General features: G+C 33.6%; 1 protein-coding gene and 1 long non-coding RNA gene across 2 annotated transcripts; one reads left to right on the forward strand and one right to left on the reverse strand.

Annotated features, from left to right (window-relative positions):
- Positions 1-3,749: 3,749 nt before the first annotated feature.
- Positions 3,750-7,244, reverse strand: LOC134712754 (uncharacterized). Its single transcript, XR_010106316.1, has 3 exons — positions 6,942-7,244; positions 5,428-5,651; positions 3,750-3,908 (listed from the first exon to the last, which is right to left on the reverse strand). It is a non-coding gene; the product is annotated as an uncharacterized LOC134712754 (long non-coding RNA).
- A 7,532-nt stretch (positions 7,245-14,776) lies between these two features.
- On the forward strand, positions 14,777-18,889 carry LOC134709827 (cysteinyl leukotriene receptor 1-like). Its single transcript, XM_063569962.1, has 2 exons — positions 14,777-14,903; positions 17,258-18,889. Exon 2 carries the CDS (start codon positions 17,702-17,704, stop codon positions 18,794-18,796), a length of 1,095 nt encoding a protein of 364 aa, XP_063426032.1. The 5' UTR covers positions 14,777-14,903; positions 17,258-17,701; the 3' UTR covers positions 18,797-18,889.
- Positions 18,890-19,812: the final 923 nt, after the last annotated feature.

The following is a 19,812-nucleotide window of genomic DNA, read 5'->3' on the forward strand; positions in this document are numbered from 1 at the left end:
TTATTCCCCAAGGGTATCACCAGCCAAGAAGTCAGTATGTGCTGACATGAACTACCATTCATATGGTCATATTAATAATTTTGCTGCTTACAAAACTATAAAATTTTGAAATATTAAGGAGTTTCTACCTCATGAATAGATAACCTGAGCTGTAAATGGCAAAACTTTAAGAATTTTTCGTCCACATGCCCTTCATCTTCCTACGTTATTACGACTTTTTATCTTTTATTGATCGAACGTCAGTGATGAGTCTTTTGTAGACGAAACGCTTGTCTTGCAAAATTTCAATCCTAGTATCTATAATGAGTTTATTTACAACCACTTGGTCGATGACACTGCAGGTGGAGTTTTCATTCCTCGAGGGTATCACCAGCCCAGCAGTCAGCACGTCTGTGCTGGAATGAATTATCATTGATATGGTCATAAATGTAAATTAACTGCTAACAAAACTTTGATTTTTTTAAATATTTACTTTTTTTTAAAGGCTTTTCCATCTCAGGAAAAGATTACCTCGGCTGTAAATAGAAATTTTTATAGAATGTTTGGTCCCCAATGCTTCTCAACCTCGTTCTCAACTTCGTTCTTTATTAGACTCTTTTTTTTTCTTTTTTTCTTTTTCTTTTTTGGCTCGAGCGTCACTGATTAGTCTTTTTTAGACAAAATGCGTCTCTGGCACAAATACAAAATTTCAATCCTGGTATCTATTATAAGTTTAATGATATACCCTTAATTTACTAATGGCATTCCAATATTCCCGTTCTGTATCATATTATTGTATTAATCGTTAATTTGTTTTCTTCATGAACATGCATGAAGTAGTTTCCACTGGACGTTAATCAAACAACAACCAATCAATCAATCATCAATTATGAAAAATGACACCTCAGACATAATCGACATCAATCAGTGTTAGCTAGTGCACACACTAACCACTGCAATATCTAGTGTTTCATTCGGATACAATAAAGGCGGAATATTATTAATCTGCCGAGGGTAATTTGTTATTCAGATTATTATAGTATTGATGCGATTGTTTGATGATTTATGGCAATAACGTGTAACATCTTGTCAATTAAAGGTTCAGAAGTCGAACAGCCAACGGTTAAAGTACCAAACAAATATTACATTTATATTATAAAAAGGAAAAATAGTAAATAAAATGACAGGTACAGTAATGTTTATATATATTTACAATGTTTGTTTTTCATAGAACAATGTCAAATACTTTTGCTGATCGAGTAACATCCTAATGTCTCGGAAGCAGTTTCCCTTAACACCTTTCATTCGAAATAAGAAGAAATAAAAATCAGATTTCTCATCGAAATATAATAAGTTATAGAGTTCTTTTTCATTCATTTTTTTTTACATTCTTATATATCTAATTCAAAATGTTTATAAGCTCACCTAGCACAAAAGGGCCAAGTGAGCTTTTCTCATCACTTGGTGCCCGTCGTCCGTCGTTAAGTTTTACAAAATCCTCTCTTCTGAAACTACTGGGTCAAATTTAATCAAACTTGGCCACAATCATCATTGGGGTATCTAGTTTGAAAATGTGACCGATGACCCAGCCAACCAACCAAAATATATGTCATGGATAAAAACAGAACATAGAGATAAAATTAAGATTTTGTCTTATTACTACTAGTATGCAAAACCATTTATACACATCTGACATGTGGTAAAAATTATATCAGGTCAAGATTTATCTGCCAAGAAATTTTGAAACAACTTGGACAACCAGTTGTAGGCTTGCTATCCCTGAATAAGAAATTTTAAGGACATTTTGCATTTGTTGGTTATTATCTTGAATATTATTGTAGAAAGAGATAAACTGTAAACAGCAATAATGTTGAGAAAGATCTACAAATAAGTCAACATGATCATAATGGTCAATTTATTCTCCTTAATAGTAAATGTTTAACACATTTTTGTATTCTTACAAAAGTCTTCTCTGAAACTACTGAGAAAACTACTAAGATAAAATCAACCTAACTTGGCCACGATCAGAATTTGGGTATCTAGTTTTGAAAATGAGTCCGATGACCCTGTCTGCCAACCAATATGGCAGACATGGCTAAAAATAGAGCATAGGGGAAAATGCAGGGTTTTTTTTACTTATATCTCTGAAACTAAAGCAAAAGTATAACCGTTGCATCATTGTATGAATCAAGGCTCGTTTTTCTGAGTCTAAAAACTAAACCCAACAGTGTTGGACTTATATTGTTGTGCTGACAAATTGTCGATCCTAAACAAGATTGAACACTCACCTTTGTTAAGCTATAGCACTCATCGCTTAGTCTCATCTCCAGCGCTCTATACACCTCGCCCACATTTGCTATATGAAAACATAACTGAAATAGTCATGTAAGGCTGATCTGGAGATATACATGCAAGCCAGATGTCTTAAACGTGTGAAAATGTTATATTAAAATTTCATACACGTGTATTTTTATTTGTCAGACATCTTGAACGAGATTCTATCCTCATTTGTTTCCAGTAACATTTGCTTCAAAACAGGACTCTTACAATTTTAAGGAATGTAATCCTTCTTCCAAACATTCATATTGAAAACAATTACCAACATATTTATTCGCGATTATTTGTATAGGTAACGTTCAAGATTACTACGTGACATTGTTACTACCAACCATTTGATACCATACTGATGAAGAAAACTATTTATCTGAAATATTTAATATTTGGTCATAGTTTTAATTTTTTTTTTGTAATGTTGTATGTACCCTGTTAGACCTCTATATTTGTTTTGTAGTGTACTGTATCATAATTATATAATCCATCATCACGTGTGATTTATCGTTGGCTTTTATTTGGACATTTTATACATATAAAAATATATATATAAAACGAGTCAAAATTGAAAACCTATGATTGCGTTGGATAAAAACCGCAATTTTTATACGTGTGCATGCAAAACAAATTTCGTTGTAGAAGGGTATAAAAACAGCACAAACAACATTTTCCAAAGGACCAAAAAAAGAGAAAAAGTATATTTGAACAAAACGCATTTGACTAACAGCTCGAACAACTGATGTTCTTTAACCCTGCTGACTGCCATTGGCGATTGCCAAATAAAATGTTACAAAATGGATCTTAATATAAATTTAATACTAAACAGAATTTTTTTTTTAAAGTGTGGCCACGATGTCATGCCACAAGCATACGGTGTCAAATTTTTTTTAGTACACAAGATCCGGATTTCGACAATAAATGTCTCTTCAGTGATGTTAGGGATCGCAACGGTATTTGGAAGGCCATCTAAAAAGTACCCTCATTTTCAGATAGACTTGAATTTTAAGAGTCAATATAGAATGATAGGATCATATAAACCGGAGGGAAAATATGACACAAGCCCAAACGAAAAAATATAAACGAGTCTAAATTGAAAACTACGTTCAAACCTATGATTGCGTTGGATAAAAACCGCAATTTTTATACGTGTGCATGTTAAACAAATTTCGTTGTAGAAGGGTCTAAAAAAAGCACAAACAACATTTTCCAAAAGACCAAAAAAGTGAAAAAGTATATTTAAACAAAACGCATTTGACTAACAGGTCATATATATAAACGAATCCAGTTGAGGGACAAACATTTGTCTTATGTTCTAATTCACTTGTTCAAACGAACATAAAGTATTTATGTGCACATCGCTACTTATTTTCTAAAACCTTCAAACCCAAACTGTATACTATATATTTTGTAATAAAATAAAGAAACACATTTCTGATTTTGTCCAGCACGGTGACCATGTCCATTTTATTAAACATTTATTAATACAAACTAAATCATCATTAATTTTCATTGTCCACCAAAATATTGGTATCACTGAATGCAAATGCGTAACGTCCACTAAATAAAAAATTTCATGGTACACTGTCCTTACAGAATATCTAAAAATAAACAAACATCATAATTAATACACAATTAATACACAATCATCCAATTGATCTCTGAACTACATAACAATTCTACACTACTGTAAATATGTCTACACTGTCGTAGTAATCAACGTAGTGGTCACCGCCTAACCTCGATAACTGAAAAACGTGCTCCTTTACTTATATACTACCCGCGAAATCTAAACCGGTTCTTACAATAGGTACTATGCGTCTAAAAATAACTCCGCGTAGAGCACATAAATATATTTATGTTCTAATTCACTTGTTCAAACGAACATAAAGTATTTATGTGCACATCGCTACTTATTTTCTAAAACCTTCAAACCCAAACTGTATACTATATATTTTGTAATAAAATAAAGAAACACATTTCTGATTTTGTCCAGCACGGTGACCATGTCGATGCACAAAGAAAGCAGAGTTTATAAACCAAGATTTTTTGTAACTGATAAACGCTTATTCATATCTTCCGACACATAACCATCTTTTGCCAAGTCTGATTTCCAGCGGCCGTGTATCTTAAAAAGTCTATCTGATACACCGTTTCTAGCTGCCATGGTAGCACCACCTGAACGAAAGCTATGTAAGCCGAAATCTTTTTCGGAACATCCGATACTACGAAGAGCCTCTTTTATCACTTCTCTTGCTCGTGTATATGATAATTTCTCATTCTTAGAGCGTAACATAAATATATTGGATTTTCTAAAAAATGTTAATGACCTGAAAATGTACATATCAGAATTCATCTCTACTTTAGCCTCCGTCAAATAAGACTTCAAAATATTTACAGGACACAGAGGACTATCTAATTTAGCAATATAAACATTCTTTCCTTTTCTATAACAATCAGTTTTACTCTTTTCGATAAAAATATCTGCATATTCGACAGTAAAAGAAATATGTTTGGCCTTAATATTACATAGTTCATTATATCTGAAAAAACCAGTGTAAGCTAAATCACACATGCACAATAAACGCAAATCTTTAAGTGATCTCGACTTCTTGTTATAAAATTTAAAAAGTTTTTTCATAATCTCTGGATCCACTGGTGTCTTTTTCTGAATCGGTCTAGATAACAAACGTTTAGATGCATCAATTATACTTCTTACAAAGTCTGAATCACAAGGATTCTTTACACCTGCTATATGATGTGCCCACTTAATACCGTAAAATGCGGCCTCAATAACACTGTAATGACTACTGTTATCTATTAGATGTTGCAAATATAAACTGACATGTAATTCATTACACGGAAGTATCGAAGTTATCTCTGAATATTTTCGTGTCCATAATACAAATCTTTTGAAATACCCAATGTACTTTGAAACTGTAGTTTTAGCCCTTGAATCTAGTACTGTTGATGAAAGTTTTTGAAAAAGCGTTTTCAACTGTGGATGAGAAATTATGTGACTCTGTTTCCAAAAACCAGTAGTAAAAATTTTCTGTAATAAAAGAAAATTACGGAAATAGTAATCTTAAAACAGTAATAATAAAATAAATCTATATTTACCTTGTAAATTTCTAATCCATTTAGTCGGTCCAGTGACCTTAAATGCGTAGTCCAACTACTACACTACTCTTGGTCCAGTGACCATAACAATTCATATGTCCGGTGACAAACGTAACACAATAAACCAGTGCAAGTCCAGTGACGTTCCTATGCCGATTCATTAACAGTCCAGTGACCATCATTACCAAATAAAAAACTGTTGTCCAGTGACCAATATGAATAATCTGTAAAATATACATATAATATTACATATCTAAAGCATTTAATCTCACTGCTAAAACAGTTCCTTTAAAATCACCTTGAGCAAAAATAGAATTTACATTATGTCCAGCAACAAATATTCTATTTGCCTCAAGAAACTCAAAAACATCTTCAACATATGGTTTATAATGTAAACCTTCCTCAAACAGTAACGGCCAAAACGGCGATGAGGACCACTTTGGAACTATTAGAGTTCCAACAGCTCTACATTTGACTAAATGATTAATGACTTTAGCTGCTAGTGCTACTGGTGGTACTAACCAGTTATTTTCTTCATGCCAGTTACATGTAAATGAATCTATACTTTCCGAACCCGGATTCCAATATAAAGAATTAAATCTAAGCAGTTTTCTATTTTCCATATTAGCAAACCTGTCAATGGAATGAGGACCCCATAAATTATCTACAAACTCAAAAAATTCATCTGAAGTCCCCCAATCGTCGATATCGACGATTCGACTTAAATAATCTGCTTTCTCGTTTTCTTCTCGTGGAATCCATTTTACGTTTATAGAAATACAATTCACAATACAAGTATTAAAAATTGAAAGAGTCAAGTTTTGAAGTTCTAATATCTTGCTACCTTTTTCAATAACGCTCACTGCATTCTGGTTGTCAGTATAAACAACCACCGAACTGTTGCATACTAACTGTGCAAATGATACTAAGCACAGCTCGATTGCTTTTACCTCTCTCCACGTGGAGCTTTTGACTTTTTCTAAATTCGTCCAGGATGTATACATTACATACGTTGAGTTTTGTATAAAACCTCCTGCACCTACATCGCTAGCATCACTAAAAATACTAACCTCATTTGCCTTTGGTAATAAAGATACAGGCATTAGCAATTGCACATTGTTTTTCCAAAACATGAATTCAAAAATTAAATCACTATTGAAGTTAATGTCCATGCACTGATCCCAATCATCTCGTTCGTTAATCACAGCAAATGTAGCTCTTGTCATTATCTGAGTAACATTGCTGATTGCTGGAGTGAGAGATATAACCTTGCCACAGATTTTTGTAAGCGTTCTAATTTTAACTTTACAAGGATTACTTAAAGCAATGCCTATGCATTCTTGCAAATCCAATATTTTGGACTCGGGAATTTGCAACACACATTTTCGTAAATCCCATATAAACCCCAACCATTTCAATGAATAAGAAGGGGACCAGATACTCTTCTCCCTGTTTGGAACAAAACCCGACATAATTAAATCTGATTTAACAATGTCTGCATGCAATTTACATACCTCACTATCATCAGCTAGTCCTAATCCGTCGTCTAAATAAACGACAATTTTAATACCCTTTCTCCGCCAGTGCGCTACTAATGGTCGTAATACCTTTGTAAATACATAACCACTCGATTTCAATCCAAAAGGTAAAACTGTAAATACATAATATTTTTCAACCCCTTCAAACTTCCATGAGAAACCTAAATACTTCTGATGTGGAGCAAATATATCAATATGGTGATAACCTGCCTTTAAATCAAAAAGAAATCCAACAGATTTGTTTGTAATATATTGTTTAGCAACTTTCACATCTTCGAATTTAACTTTGTTTACTATCACCATAGTGTTTACGTGTCTCAAATCTAGTACAAGTCTATGTTTACCTTTTGCGCTAATTGCAACGGTCAGCGGGTTCACAACGTGCGGTCTGTTCGATACCTCTTTAACTAAACCGCCTTTGAGTAAATCTAAAATAGCTTCATGTACAAAAATACTATTTTTTAAAGCGGACCTATTATTTTTCAAAAATACAGAAGTAGGCTCTTTTAAAAAAGGAATTTTATAACCTTCTTTGATTATATTATAAACAAAATCTGTTGTACAAATTTTAACCCAAAAATTTAAAGAAGCACTTAATCTGCCTTTTACATTTATATCAGAAACATCTTTTTCATATTCAAAGTAAGTGTCAGTATTAAATTGTTCATGTACCTGAAAAATATCTTGATTGTTTTCTTTAAGAAGGAGGTGCTCTGGGTACTCTGTTCTTGCTTTGTCTGCGACATTCTCTCGCCCAATGCCCGTAGAATCCACACTTATAACAGACGTCGGAAGGTTTTGCTGGGCTCTGCTGGCCTTGGGCTCCGCCGGCAGATGCCCCTGCACGAAAGGGCTGGAGTTGTAAACCATTACCGCCAGAATTTCCACCACTGTGCGCCTGTTGATACGAAGAACCAGCCGCTTCTGCGGGTCTTTTTCTACCATGCTGTTGTTTTTCCGTCTTAGCTGCCTTAAGTTTCTTCACTGCCCTGCTGTCCGCGGCCCTAATGCGTTTCTCATCTTCCGAATCACTCGCTAGCTCATCAGATAAGTATTCACTGACCGTCTGCCAACCCCCTTCGGACTTATCCGCGATCCTGATATGCTTATTGCGTTTATTCAGCAGCTCTTTTGAATCTTCTAAGTACGAAATGGCTTTATTCGGGCGTTTCTTCTCAATACAGGATATAGCTGAATCTAAATTGTCCAGCACATCTACGTTAAGGTCAAACTGGACCTTATTACCTTTGAATTTAAAGTTGTTTTCCGACTTCTTTACCTTTTTCGCTAAACTATGGGTCGAATCGTTTAAATTCTTCTCGAGTCCGGCGATTTTGTTGTTCATGTAGGTCTTCATTAGTGACAAAAGATCAGCATTTGACACTTCTTCTCCCACCGTATCTTCAACTAAATCTTCATCCATATCTTCATTAAGATTCTTTTCGTTGTCGGACATGTCTACACTGTCGTAGTAATCAACGTAGTGGTCACCGCCTAACCTCGATAACTGAAAAACGTGCTCCTTTACTTATATACTACCCGCGAAATCTAAACCGGTTCTTACAATAGGTACTATGCGTCTAAAAATAACTCCGCGTAGAGCACATAAATATATAACATAAACATCTAATTCGGACACTGTTGAGTGTAATTTTCAGACTTATATAGACATATGAATTGCCCATGAGATACATGTATATGTAAACAAGGCTAAATTTTAAGCAACGTTCAAATATATAACATTATGATTGCGTTGGATAAAAACCGCAGTTATTTTATACGTGACGTGTGCGTGCAAATCATTTTTCTTGGTAGAGTAGTCTGATTACAACACAAACAACTATTCTGAAGGACAAAAGAAGTGAAAAAGTGTATTTTAAAATAAGTATATAATTACTCTAAATATAACAACAATGGTAAATCTGCAAATTTGCAGAAGCAAATTTTTGTTCTTCCCTCTCGGAATTCGAACTCATGGTATTTGAATATCGAGAGAACAGCGCCGTGTCCATCACTTTAGACCACTGAGTCCAAGACTGAACCAAATAATACAGATGTCGATGGCCTAGTATTACCTTCCTCGTCTGTAATGTAAAATCATCTGAAGTTGTTACTCTGTTCATTTATATATTTTGGAGTTTAGTATGACGTCCATTGTCGCTGAACTAGAACACATTTTTGTGTAGAGACCAAACGAAGAACGCGCCTACGAATGCGGGACTTTCTCGCTGGTTTGAAGGCCATGGGTGACCTTCGGCTGTTTTCTGCTCTTTGGTCGTGTTTTGTCTCTATGACAACTATCCCCATTTCTATTCTAAATTTTATTAATAGGTAACAAGAACAAATCATACAAATCCAGGTGACCTCTTTATATTTATTTAAACGGTAATATTCAAAGCAGTTGTCTGCCTTTTAGTACAAAATTAAAGGGTAAGAACTTGGAGGAATTGCGACTCGAACAGAAAAGAATTGGGAGTTTTAGCCAACTATTCATTTGTTTCTCTTGAGGTATAAAATTTGAAACTACATGTACTTGACGGTTTTTTTTTCAATATTCAAATGCAACTTAATGTTCTTTATTCAATTCTTTTCAATTAATTCAATGTGTTATTAAACGGTCTCTTATATCTTAACAAGTGCAATCCACATTCATAACTCGTTGAATAATATTGCATAAAATGATAGGCCATTCTATGCAGAATTATAAGAGTCTATTAAATCAAAGTGCACAGATATTTATAAATAATTTACATTTGAGAATCGAAAGAGGTAAAATTTTCATTAAAATTTCAGCAATTATATAAATAATATCAATGGTTTAAAAAAAAAAACTCTACAAAATATGTGTTTCGTCTTCAAAAAAAAAACAACATCACATTGATATTATTTATATAATTGCTGAAATTTTAATGAAAATTTTACCTCTTTCGATTCTCAAATGTAAATTTCATATTATTTATAAATAGACACACTAATACTCATATTACCAGAGACTGATGAACTTTTGAATTAAACCGATCTAAGCTCACATTCTTTAATCTACACCACAAACGAATTATAATACCTTTCCATTTGTTATAGCCGTGTCTCCAATATCTAAAGCATATATATGTCGTGTACAAGTTGCGATTTTGTACAGGTTATAACATGTACAAAAATATTGTACATGTTATAACTTGTATGATGCAAAAATACAAGTTATAACATGTACAAAAGTACCCCATACATGTTATAACCTGTACAAAATATTGCTTAAAAATGGTTTTAACTTGTACAAAATTTAAAATAAATCTTAAAGAAGTAAAGTATACATTTAAATTCACCAATGCATAAAGAATTAATGTCATTGTATGTTTTATGCAGTCCATCATGGTTGAAATAAGCGTGAAACTATTTATTAAAAGCTTACATTCCTAAATGACAATTACATTAGATACTAGTTTCTAAATCCTTCCCACAAATTTAAGAACGATTCTTTATAATTTTGGGAAATACTCCCCCCTCTCATGTTTATAACATGCAAAGACTAAAACAATGTCGTATATGCTTACTCTGTAAAAGCAAGAGAGAGCTGAAATAGTTTTCATTGGACCAGGCATCTTTGGATCTATTCTTCAACATTGTTGGCCTTCAGCATGACTTATGTAAATTTATAACTCACTTTTTGTTTATAAACTATAATATCATTGCATGAGGCGAATGTCATTTTGATGTTTTAAATATATATCATTTACTTTGAAAGCATTTATTTGTAGTCACTTTAAAAGTCAATAAAGCCTCATATTTACCTCATCAACAGACAGTAATTCTATATCATTCTTAAATATTACTTTGTACTTTACGAGATCAACACTGACTGATTCAATATTCATAGGGAGAATAATTCAACGGCTGATTTAAGTAGCGGTAACAGAAAAGACATGAACCTCCTGTACGCAGATTCGATTTAGTTTGTAGATAAAATGTCACATACAATGATATAGAAGCTACGATTTTTCGTTAAAGTATTATTTAACATTCTTAAAAAGTACCTTTTGCAGATATTAAGCCGATCAGAAAATCGCTAAAAAATCATTTGAATTGTGATTTTCTGACACTGTACGCAGACAAATACCCCCAAAATGGGTCTTAAATGCAGTTTAATCTTATCAAAATAGATGTAAGGTGTGTTTATTATTTATGTTCTGAATCACAAATCGACAAGCTTTCATTTAAACCATTACAACTGAAATTTCCATTAGAAATAAAAAAGTTAGCATGGGTGTACTGAAAATTCGACATTTTTTTAAAACGACGCATATATCTTAGGACATGTCTTATGATCCTCTTATGCCTATTTATGGACTTATCTTTATTTGATGAATTATAATTGTGAGTGTCCACTTTGAAGGCAATAGTAAAATACTTTCATTCTAGTTGACACTAAAAGACATAAGATAGATGTGTCTACAAATAAAATTGAAAATTGAAATTGGGTATGTGTCTAACGACAACAACCCGCAAATGGAGCAGACAACATCCAAAGACTACAAATAAATGCTTTCAAAGTAAATAATATATATTTTAAACATCACAATGACATTCGCCTCATGCAATGATATTATAGTTTAAAAACAAAAAGTGAGTTATAAATTTACATAAGTCATGCTGAAGGCCAACAATGTTGAAGAATAGATCCAAAGATATTGATATAAAGATATATTAGCCTATTTATTGTTGTTCTTTATGCATTGGTGAAATTAAATGTATATTTTACTTCTTTAAGATTTATTTTAAATTTTGTACAAGTTAAAACCATTTTTAAGCAATATTTTGTACAGGTTATAACATGTATGGGGTACTTTTGTACATATTATAACTTGTATTTTTGCATCATACAAGTTATAACATGTACAATATTTTTGTACATGTTATAACCTGTACAAAATGGCAACTTGTACACGACATATATAACATTATACTACTCAAAGAAAAAATCAACAGGCCCCATTGTTCATGGAGTTTATACCAGAATATGTTTACACCCCATATACATATACCTGCTTCATATTATATAATAGGGCAAATCAAACTCTCGAAAGCTTACAAAGACATCGAAACAAACACCACCTTAAAGTTCACACTTTGCTATGACATATTATATATGCATACACAATTTATTGAAAATATGAAATTAAATATTTTTATAGGTATAATTAGACTGCTTTGTCAACGATTCCTTGTGACACCATCTGTCGAATAAGCTGTAAAACTTAAAATAGTTGAAAGCCGTGTAATGATTTCTATTTCTACCTGGTATGGTTTATTTTATTATATGGGTAACATTGACCTACAATGGATGTTATTTAGGCCTATCCTTATACAAATAATGACGACAACACATTCATTATAACGCTTAATACATTCTAATTATGGATATAAACTGTAAATTCAGTCAAAGATACATTAAACTTTATAACCGTTCGAATTCTATCCATAGGTTCCATAAATCACATGGATGATATTGAAATATATAAGGTAATAAAAGAAAAAGCTAAACATGGGTATAAGTTAAAAAGTAAATATAAAATATATATAAAATTGCACAAATGATACGCAATTAATTCATTAGTATCCTAAGTCAGGAACCTGGGGTGGTGTTCTCGAAAGTATCCTAAGATTCGTCCCAAGACACATCTTAGACCAATTTTAGCATGGACTTAGGATCAACTTAGGACACTCTTAAGTTGTGTCTCGAAGCTATCTCAGACGTATCTTATGTTAGGACGTCCTAAACATATCCTAAGTCGAAATTTTAAATCGTTAAAGTAATTTTTTGATAAAACATTTATTAATGACGAAATTATTTGATAAAATTGTTGACGAATTTCATAATAACATGTACAGAATTTAATGCATAATTACCAATGTAATTATATAAAAAAGGATTGTTATTTGAACTGGAAAACAATTTGTTTTGAAATGAGAATTAAATTTGTGGTGTAATCGTATCGTGAAACACGAAGTTCAAAGTTTAAAATCATGCACAGTTTCTTTATATACGAGTTAATAACTGATGGTGCGTTTCATTTCATGTTCATTTTCACGTAGAATAATGAGCAAAAAGCGAAATCCAAACTTTATTACACTAGGATGAATATAGGATGCTCTTAAGACACCTTATTGGGTGTCCTAAAGTTAGGACGAAAAAAGAGATATATCATAAGTTAAGAGAGCTTCGAGAACACGACTTAGGACAAGGACTTGTCATAAGATAGACTTAGGACACGTCCTAATACTAAGATAGCTTCGATAACACCACCCCTGATGCTCAGAGGTTGTCGTCTGTTGATGTGGCTCATAAGTGTTTCGCGTTTTTCGTTTTTATATAGATTTGACCGTTGGTTTTTCCGTTTAAATGGTTTTAAATTTTTTTGGGGTCCTTTATAGATTGCTGTTAGGTGTGAGCCAAAGCTCTGTGTTGAAAGTCGTACCTTGACCTACATATATATATATATAATGGTTTACTTTTAAAAGTTACTTAGATTGGAAAGTTGTCCTATTGGCACTTATTTAAATACGTCATCTTCCTATATCTATATGTAAGAAGACTAAATGATGAAATCATAATCTTTCAGTCAGTTTAATTGAAGTCTGGAGCTGGCATGTCAGTTAACTGCTAGTAGTCTGTTGTTATTTATGTATTATTGTCATTTTGTTTATTTTCTTTGGTTACATCTTCTTACATCAGACTCGGACTTCTCTTGAACTGAATTTTAATGTGCGTATTGTTATGCGTTTACTTTTCTACATTGGCTAGAGGTATAGGGTGGGTTGAGATCTCACAAACATGTTTAACCCCGTCGCATTTTTGCGCCTGTCCCAAGTCAGGAGCCTCTGGCCTTTGTTAGTCTTGTATTATTTTAATTTTAGTTACTTGTGTACAATTTGAAAATTAGTATGGCGTTCATTATCACTGAACTAGTATATATTTGTTTAAAGGCCAGCTGAAGGACGTCTCCGAGTGCGGGAATTTCTCGCTACATTGAAGACCTGTTGGTGACCTTCTGCTGTTGTTTTTTTTATGGTTGGGTTGTTGTCTCTTTGACACATTCCCCATTTCAATTCTCAATTTTTAACTTGATATGTAAAAAAAAACAGCCTTATCAAATACAACACGTTAAAAGTATATTGTACGTCTTAATACAATTTCGTCTACAGAAGACTCGTTAGTTATGCTCGAATCAAAACAGCTGAAACGACAAGGAAATATGGAAGTTGAAAAGCATTGGTCACTAATAGTTATCAAAGGTATCAAGACTTTCAAAATGTGCTAACTCTGGATTTGGCCATATATATTTGCATAGGAAATAAAGGCAACAGTAGTATACCGATGTTCAAACGTGAATATAACCAGTTTTGTTAACATCCATTTCGTGTCAACTCAAGAGTACCATTACGCTACTGGGCTGGTGAAATCCTCGAAGACAAAACGTCGAACAGGAATCAATGATTTTATATTTTCATATGATCAACAGGGAACCTGTATGTCCAGTTGAGCAATTACAGACTTGAGTTAACCCATTGGTAAACATTTTAGGCAAATCGTTTACATTAGATGTCTAACTGATTGCTATGCTCTTTTGATGCTGACCGTTTGTTTACAAGCAAACATCAGTTTTTAATTAATTATTTAAGATAATTACGCATTAATCACTAAGAAAAATAATGATCTTTACACTTACAAGAGGTGTTTATAGAATACCATTGAAGTAGATTGAGAGTAAAGCATTACAAGTGCTGATTTTGATACGATATATTAGATAATACAGTATAACAAATGTAAAGTATGGCCAATATAAACACACTTTATCTCATGGATAATGTGCAGCAAACACTGAACAGGGGAAACACTCGTTTATACATTGTATCATTTACTTGTTATGTAAAACACTGCAGGTAGGGAGTATTTTTATATTTACCTGATGTTAAAATTTGTTAAAATGACATGTACTTTACTTCTTCTTTTTTCAGTAAAGAAGTAACGTGTACTTTTTTCAGTAAAGAAGTAACGTGTACTAGTTTTTCGCACCAGTTCTCAACTAATTTTTGGATAAGGGGCATAAAGCGTATAAGAATAAGTGTATGTTAAATGTAGACTAAAGTGATTGCTGGGGATTGCTGTTTGCCTTGCGGTCTTTCGTTTAATTGCATGGACTTAAATCAGGTTGCTGTTTCTCTTCTTTTTAATTATTTGTAAAAAGATAAGTATATAAATTTTTTTTTAGTTGTTGAAGGCCGTACGTTGCATGGAGTTGTCTGGATAAGCTGTTGAAGGCCGTACGTTGCATGGAGTTGTCTGGATAAGCTGTTGAAGGCCGTACGTTGCATGGAGTTGTCTGGATAAGCTGTTGAAGGCCGTACGTTGCATGGAGTTGTCTGGATAAGCTGTTGAAGACCGTACGTTGCATGGAGTTGTCTGGATAAGCTGTTGAAGGCCGTACGTTGCATGGAGTTGTCTGGATAAGCTGTTGAAGGCCGTACGTTGCATGGAGTTGTCTGGATAAGCTGTTGAAGACCGTACGTTGCATGGAGTTGTCTGAATAAGCTGTTGAAGGCCGTACGTTGCATGGAGTTGTCCGGATAAGCTGTTGAAGGCCGTACGTTGCATGGAGTTGTCTGGATAAGCTGTTGAAGGCCGTACGTTGCATGGAGTTGTCTGGATAAGCTGTTGAAGGCCGTACGTTGCATGGAGTTGTCTGGATAAGCTGTTGAAGGCCGTACGTTGCATGGAGTTGTCTGGATAAGCTGTTGAAGGCCGTACGTTGCATGGAGTTGTCTGGATAAGCTGTTGAAGGCCGTACGTTGCATGGAGTTGTCTGGATAAGCTGTTGAAGGCCGTACGTTGCATGGAGTTGTCTGGATAAGCTGTTGAAGGCCGTACGTTGCATGGAGTTGTCTGGATAAGCTGTTGAAGGCCGTACGTTGCATGGAGTTGTCTGGATAAGCTGTTGAAGGCCGTACGTTGCATGGAGTTGTCTGGATAAGCTGTTGAAGGCCGTACGTTGCATGGAGTTATCCGGATAAGCTGTTGAAGGCCGTACGTTGCATGGAGTTGTCTGGATAAGCTGTTGAAGGCCGTACGTTGCATGGAGTTATCCGGATAAGCTGTTGAAAGCTAAGAAATAAACAACTGTGTTCAGAATATTTTTTAGGATCATGAATTATACAAAATGTCCGATTTTTACGGTTTCCTTAAATGAAGAAATAGATCAAAAACAGAAATATTATATTCAAATGGTTGAATCTAATGATTATTTTGCTAAAACTAAAGAAATATGCCCACATTATTTCAGAAATATTAATAAAGATTCACGACAAAGTATTTTACATAAATGGTTAACCTTTTTATAAATCTATCGTCTTTAATAGAAAAAAAGGCAGGGATTTTTGTTTTGTTTTGGTGTACGTGTTGACGAAATATAGAACTTTTTTAATTAACACATCGCCCACACATTAAAATTAATGAAAACTTTCGCTGTTTCCTGTTGACGCTTATAATTCAGAAGTTTTCTTTCTTCTTTTTGATAACAGGTCATCCTCGTTAATTAAAGCAATAACCCAATAAATCCCCACAGTCTTACGATGGATCATAGAATTATTAACTGGGTAGTAGGGTTTGATGTTTTCGGTTAAAGTCATTTCAAAGGCCTTAAGGTCTTAATATCTAACTTATGTTTTAATTCCTTCATCAATTATTCATTTGATAGGCGTGACATTGTCCAATATCATATAATGATTAACTTCGAGAAATAATTGTATAATATTCTCGAATATAGTGCTACAATACTAAAAGCGATACAGTTAGAGTTGACGTTACATTTTTATGCACATTCAACGTCGCAGAGGTCGCAAACACAAGCCTGGAAAATTGTTACTCAAAATAAACATGTAAGATACAAAAGCTGATTTGGAGTTTAGATGCACGGTAGTGAGGGACGTTAGTGAGCGTATGTATGTATGATGGGTAAAAACGGGGTGAACGTCTTTGAGAGAGCAACTAACGGTCATCTACACTTCAGGGATCGTGTATTAGTTTGATTCGAGTTATCAACACATTCGATATCTACATTCGAATGTACACTTTACTTGTACGCTTCATATTGGTGTAAACGTCTTTTTTAATTGATAATTGTCTTGTGTATTGTCGATCAGTTTTGTTCTAGTATGCCTTTATTGTATGTCAATTAAATCAAGTTGAAGTAGATTGTTTCCTGTGTAAATATGTAATGATTATTTCTAATTTTTTCTAGATTGGGAAATTCGAGAGTCCGTCGGCAGTTAACAACTTAAAAGTGTTACAACCATAACAAGTGGTCCCAAGGTGACCTGAATTGTAAACTGGAAATTGGATACAACTTTGTGGTCGAAGAATGTCAGAATAGCTTCTAATGGCATTGACGGATATACTGTTTTCAATTAAGATACAATTTTAATAAGCAGTAAAACAAAACTAATTGTGCTCCTTTCGGAATAGTTGATATATTCGGAAAACACAGCGATTAACCATTCATATACTTTCAATGAGTATCACTGGATGTAACTCATGTAGAGAACCCAACATACAGTCATAGAACTTTCAGTGAAACGAGACATTTACAATTGTTACAGTATACAATAGAAATGAAACCCTGAACAAAACAATCGTTGGCAATCTTATCATATCTCTTTAAAATATTATATGAGTTTAAAAGAAAATGGCTGATAATTCTACACTGTCTATGAAAGATTATACAAATTATCTTGCATCTGTCAATATCTGGAAATATTTGTCACCATGCCTAATTATTGTTGGAACATTTGCAAATATTCTGTCTATCATTGTTCTACTACGGAAGTCCATGCGGAACTCTACAACTATGTTCTATCTAACTATTCTTGCGTTCGGAGACCTTTCTGTGTTATACACTGGACTTTTACGACAATGGCTCCGTCATGCTTTTGACATTGATTTGAGATCTTATTCGAATTTCGGATGTAAATTGCATGTATTTCTTGTATATTTTACTTTAGATTTTAGCACGTGGATATTGGTTGCTGTGACAATTGATCGATGTATATCGGTTTGTCTGCCATTCAAAAGCAGAGACTATTGTACCATGAAGCATGCTAAAATAGCTGTTATATCAATTTGCGTTCTATTATGTGCTTTAAACGGCCATTTATTTGGAACAGTTGCTTTAGATGGAAACCAGGGATGCTATGGGATATCAAGTTTTATTCTCTCAGTTTGGCCATGGATTGACTTGTGTGCTTTTTGTATTGGCCCATTTGCAGTTATGATGGTATGTAATATTTTTATTATTCGCCAAATTGTGATGTCAAACAAACGTATTGAAAGCCATAAAGATCCTGGAGGTAGGAACCTAAAAATAGAGCTGCCAATCCCTTCTACTTCTAGTGCATATCGAAATGGGCATGCTCCCAAGACACATGGACGTCACAGTAAAAATAAACGGCGTTTAAGGAAAATTTCTCACGTGACAATCATGCTTTTAACTGTAAATATTGTGTATTTTACATGTACTTTGCCGATAGCTATTTATTTGATTGGATACAAATTTTGGGTTCCAGGAGCAACCGCTGAAAGACGTGCAGCTTTAGACCTTGTTTGGGCGATTTCGAATTTCTTACAATACACAAACAATACCATTCATTTCTTTATGTATTGTTTGACAAGTCCAAAGTTCAGGAAAGAATTATTTAGCTTATTTGATATGAAGCACACGCATGTGGAGTTCGAACATTCAGCAGCTTATAAACAGGACACAGCAAATGTTACAAAGTTCTGATGATAGAGAAGGACAAAATTGAGTAATATTACAATTCATGTGATGTAAAATGTTTTGACAGGAACAAACATAATACCTCATTCATTGTTGTTTCTTTTGTGATATTAATAAATCTTTTAAATAATAAATAATAACAAAGCACAATTATGAGTATATTCTGTGTTAATTACCGGGTTCATCGGTATGCGTTTTAAGAGTTTTAAACAATAACAAAATGCGTTATTTACCATTCTCACAGGCACTGAACGCAACAATTATTATCTTTTCATGTTATATAAAATAAGCAGATGTGCTATCATTGCATATGAGACAACTTATTAATTAGGTACTACCAGAGAATTTAAATATACTATTTATTACGGTCTTCAACAATGAAGAAAGCCCTTACCGCATAGTTAGATATATATAGGCCGCAAATGACAAATGAAAAGCAATTCAAACAGAAAAACTTACGACCTGAAATGTATAAAAACAAGCAAAAACAACGAATAACAAGTATGATTCGGAACTAAACACATTTATTCTAAAAGCAGTTGTTGGCATGACACGGGTTATGTTCTTCTCATATATGTTATAATGGAATGATACTAAACCCCTAATGGGAAGGATTGTGCCTGATGTTCATATGATGAAATCATAATCTTTCAGTCAGTTTAATTAAAGTCTGGAGCTGGCATGTCAGTTAACTGCTAGTAGTCTGTTGTTATTTATGTATTTTTGTCATTTTGTTTATTTCCTTTGGTTACATCTTCTGACATTAGACTCGGACTTCTCTTGAACTGAATTTTAATGTGCGTATTGTTATGCGTTTACTTTTCTACATTGGTTTGAGGTATAGGGGAAGGGTTGAGATCTCACAAACATGTTTAACCCCGCCGCATTTTTGCGCCTGTCCCAAGTCAGGAGCCTCTGGCCTTTGTTAGTCTTGTATTATTTTAATTTTAGTTTCTTGTGTACAATTTGGAAATTAGTATGGCGTTCATTATCACTGAACTAGTATATATTTGTTTAGGGGC

The sequence above is a fragment of the Mytilus trossulus genome, chromosome 3, assembly GCF_036588685.1.
Source record: "Mytilus trossulus isolate FHL-02 chromosome 3, PNRI_Mtr1.1.1.hap1, whole genome shotgun sequence".
NCBI lineage: Eukaryota > Metazoa > Mollusca > Bivalvia > Mytilida > Mytilidae > Mytilus > Mytilus trossulus.

Coding starts and splice junctions, on each gene's coding strand:
- LOC134709827 (XM_063569962.1), top strand. CDS start 17,702: ATGGCTGATAATTCTACACTGTCTATGAAAGATTATACAAATTATCTT.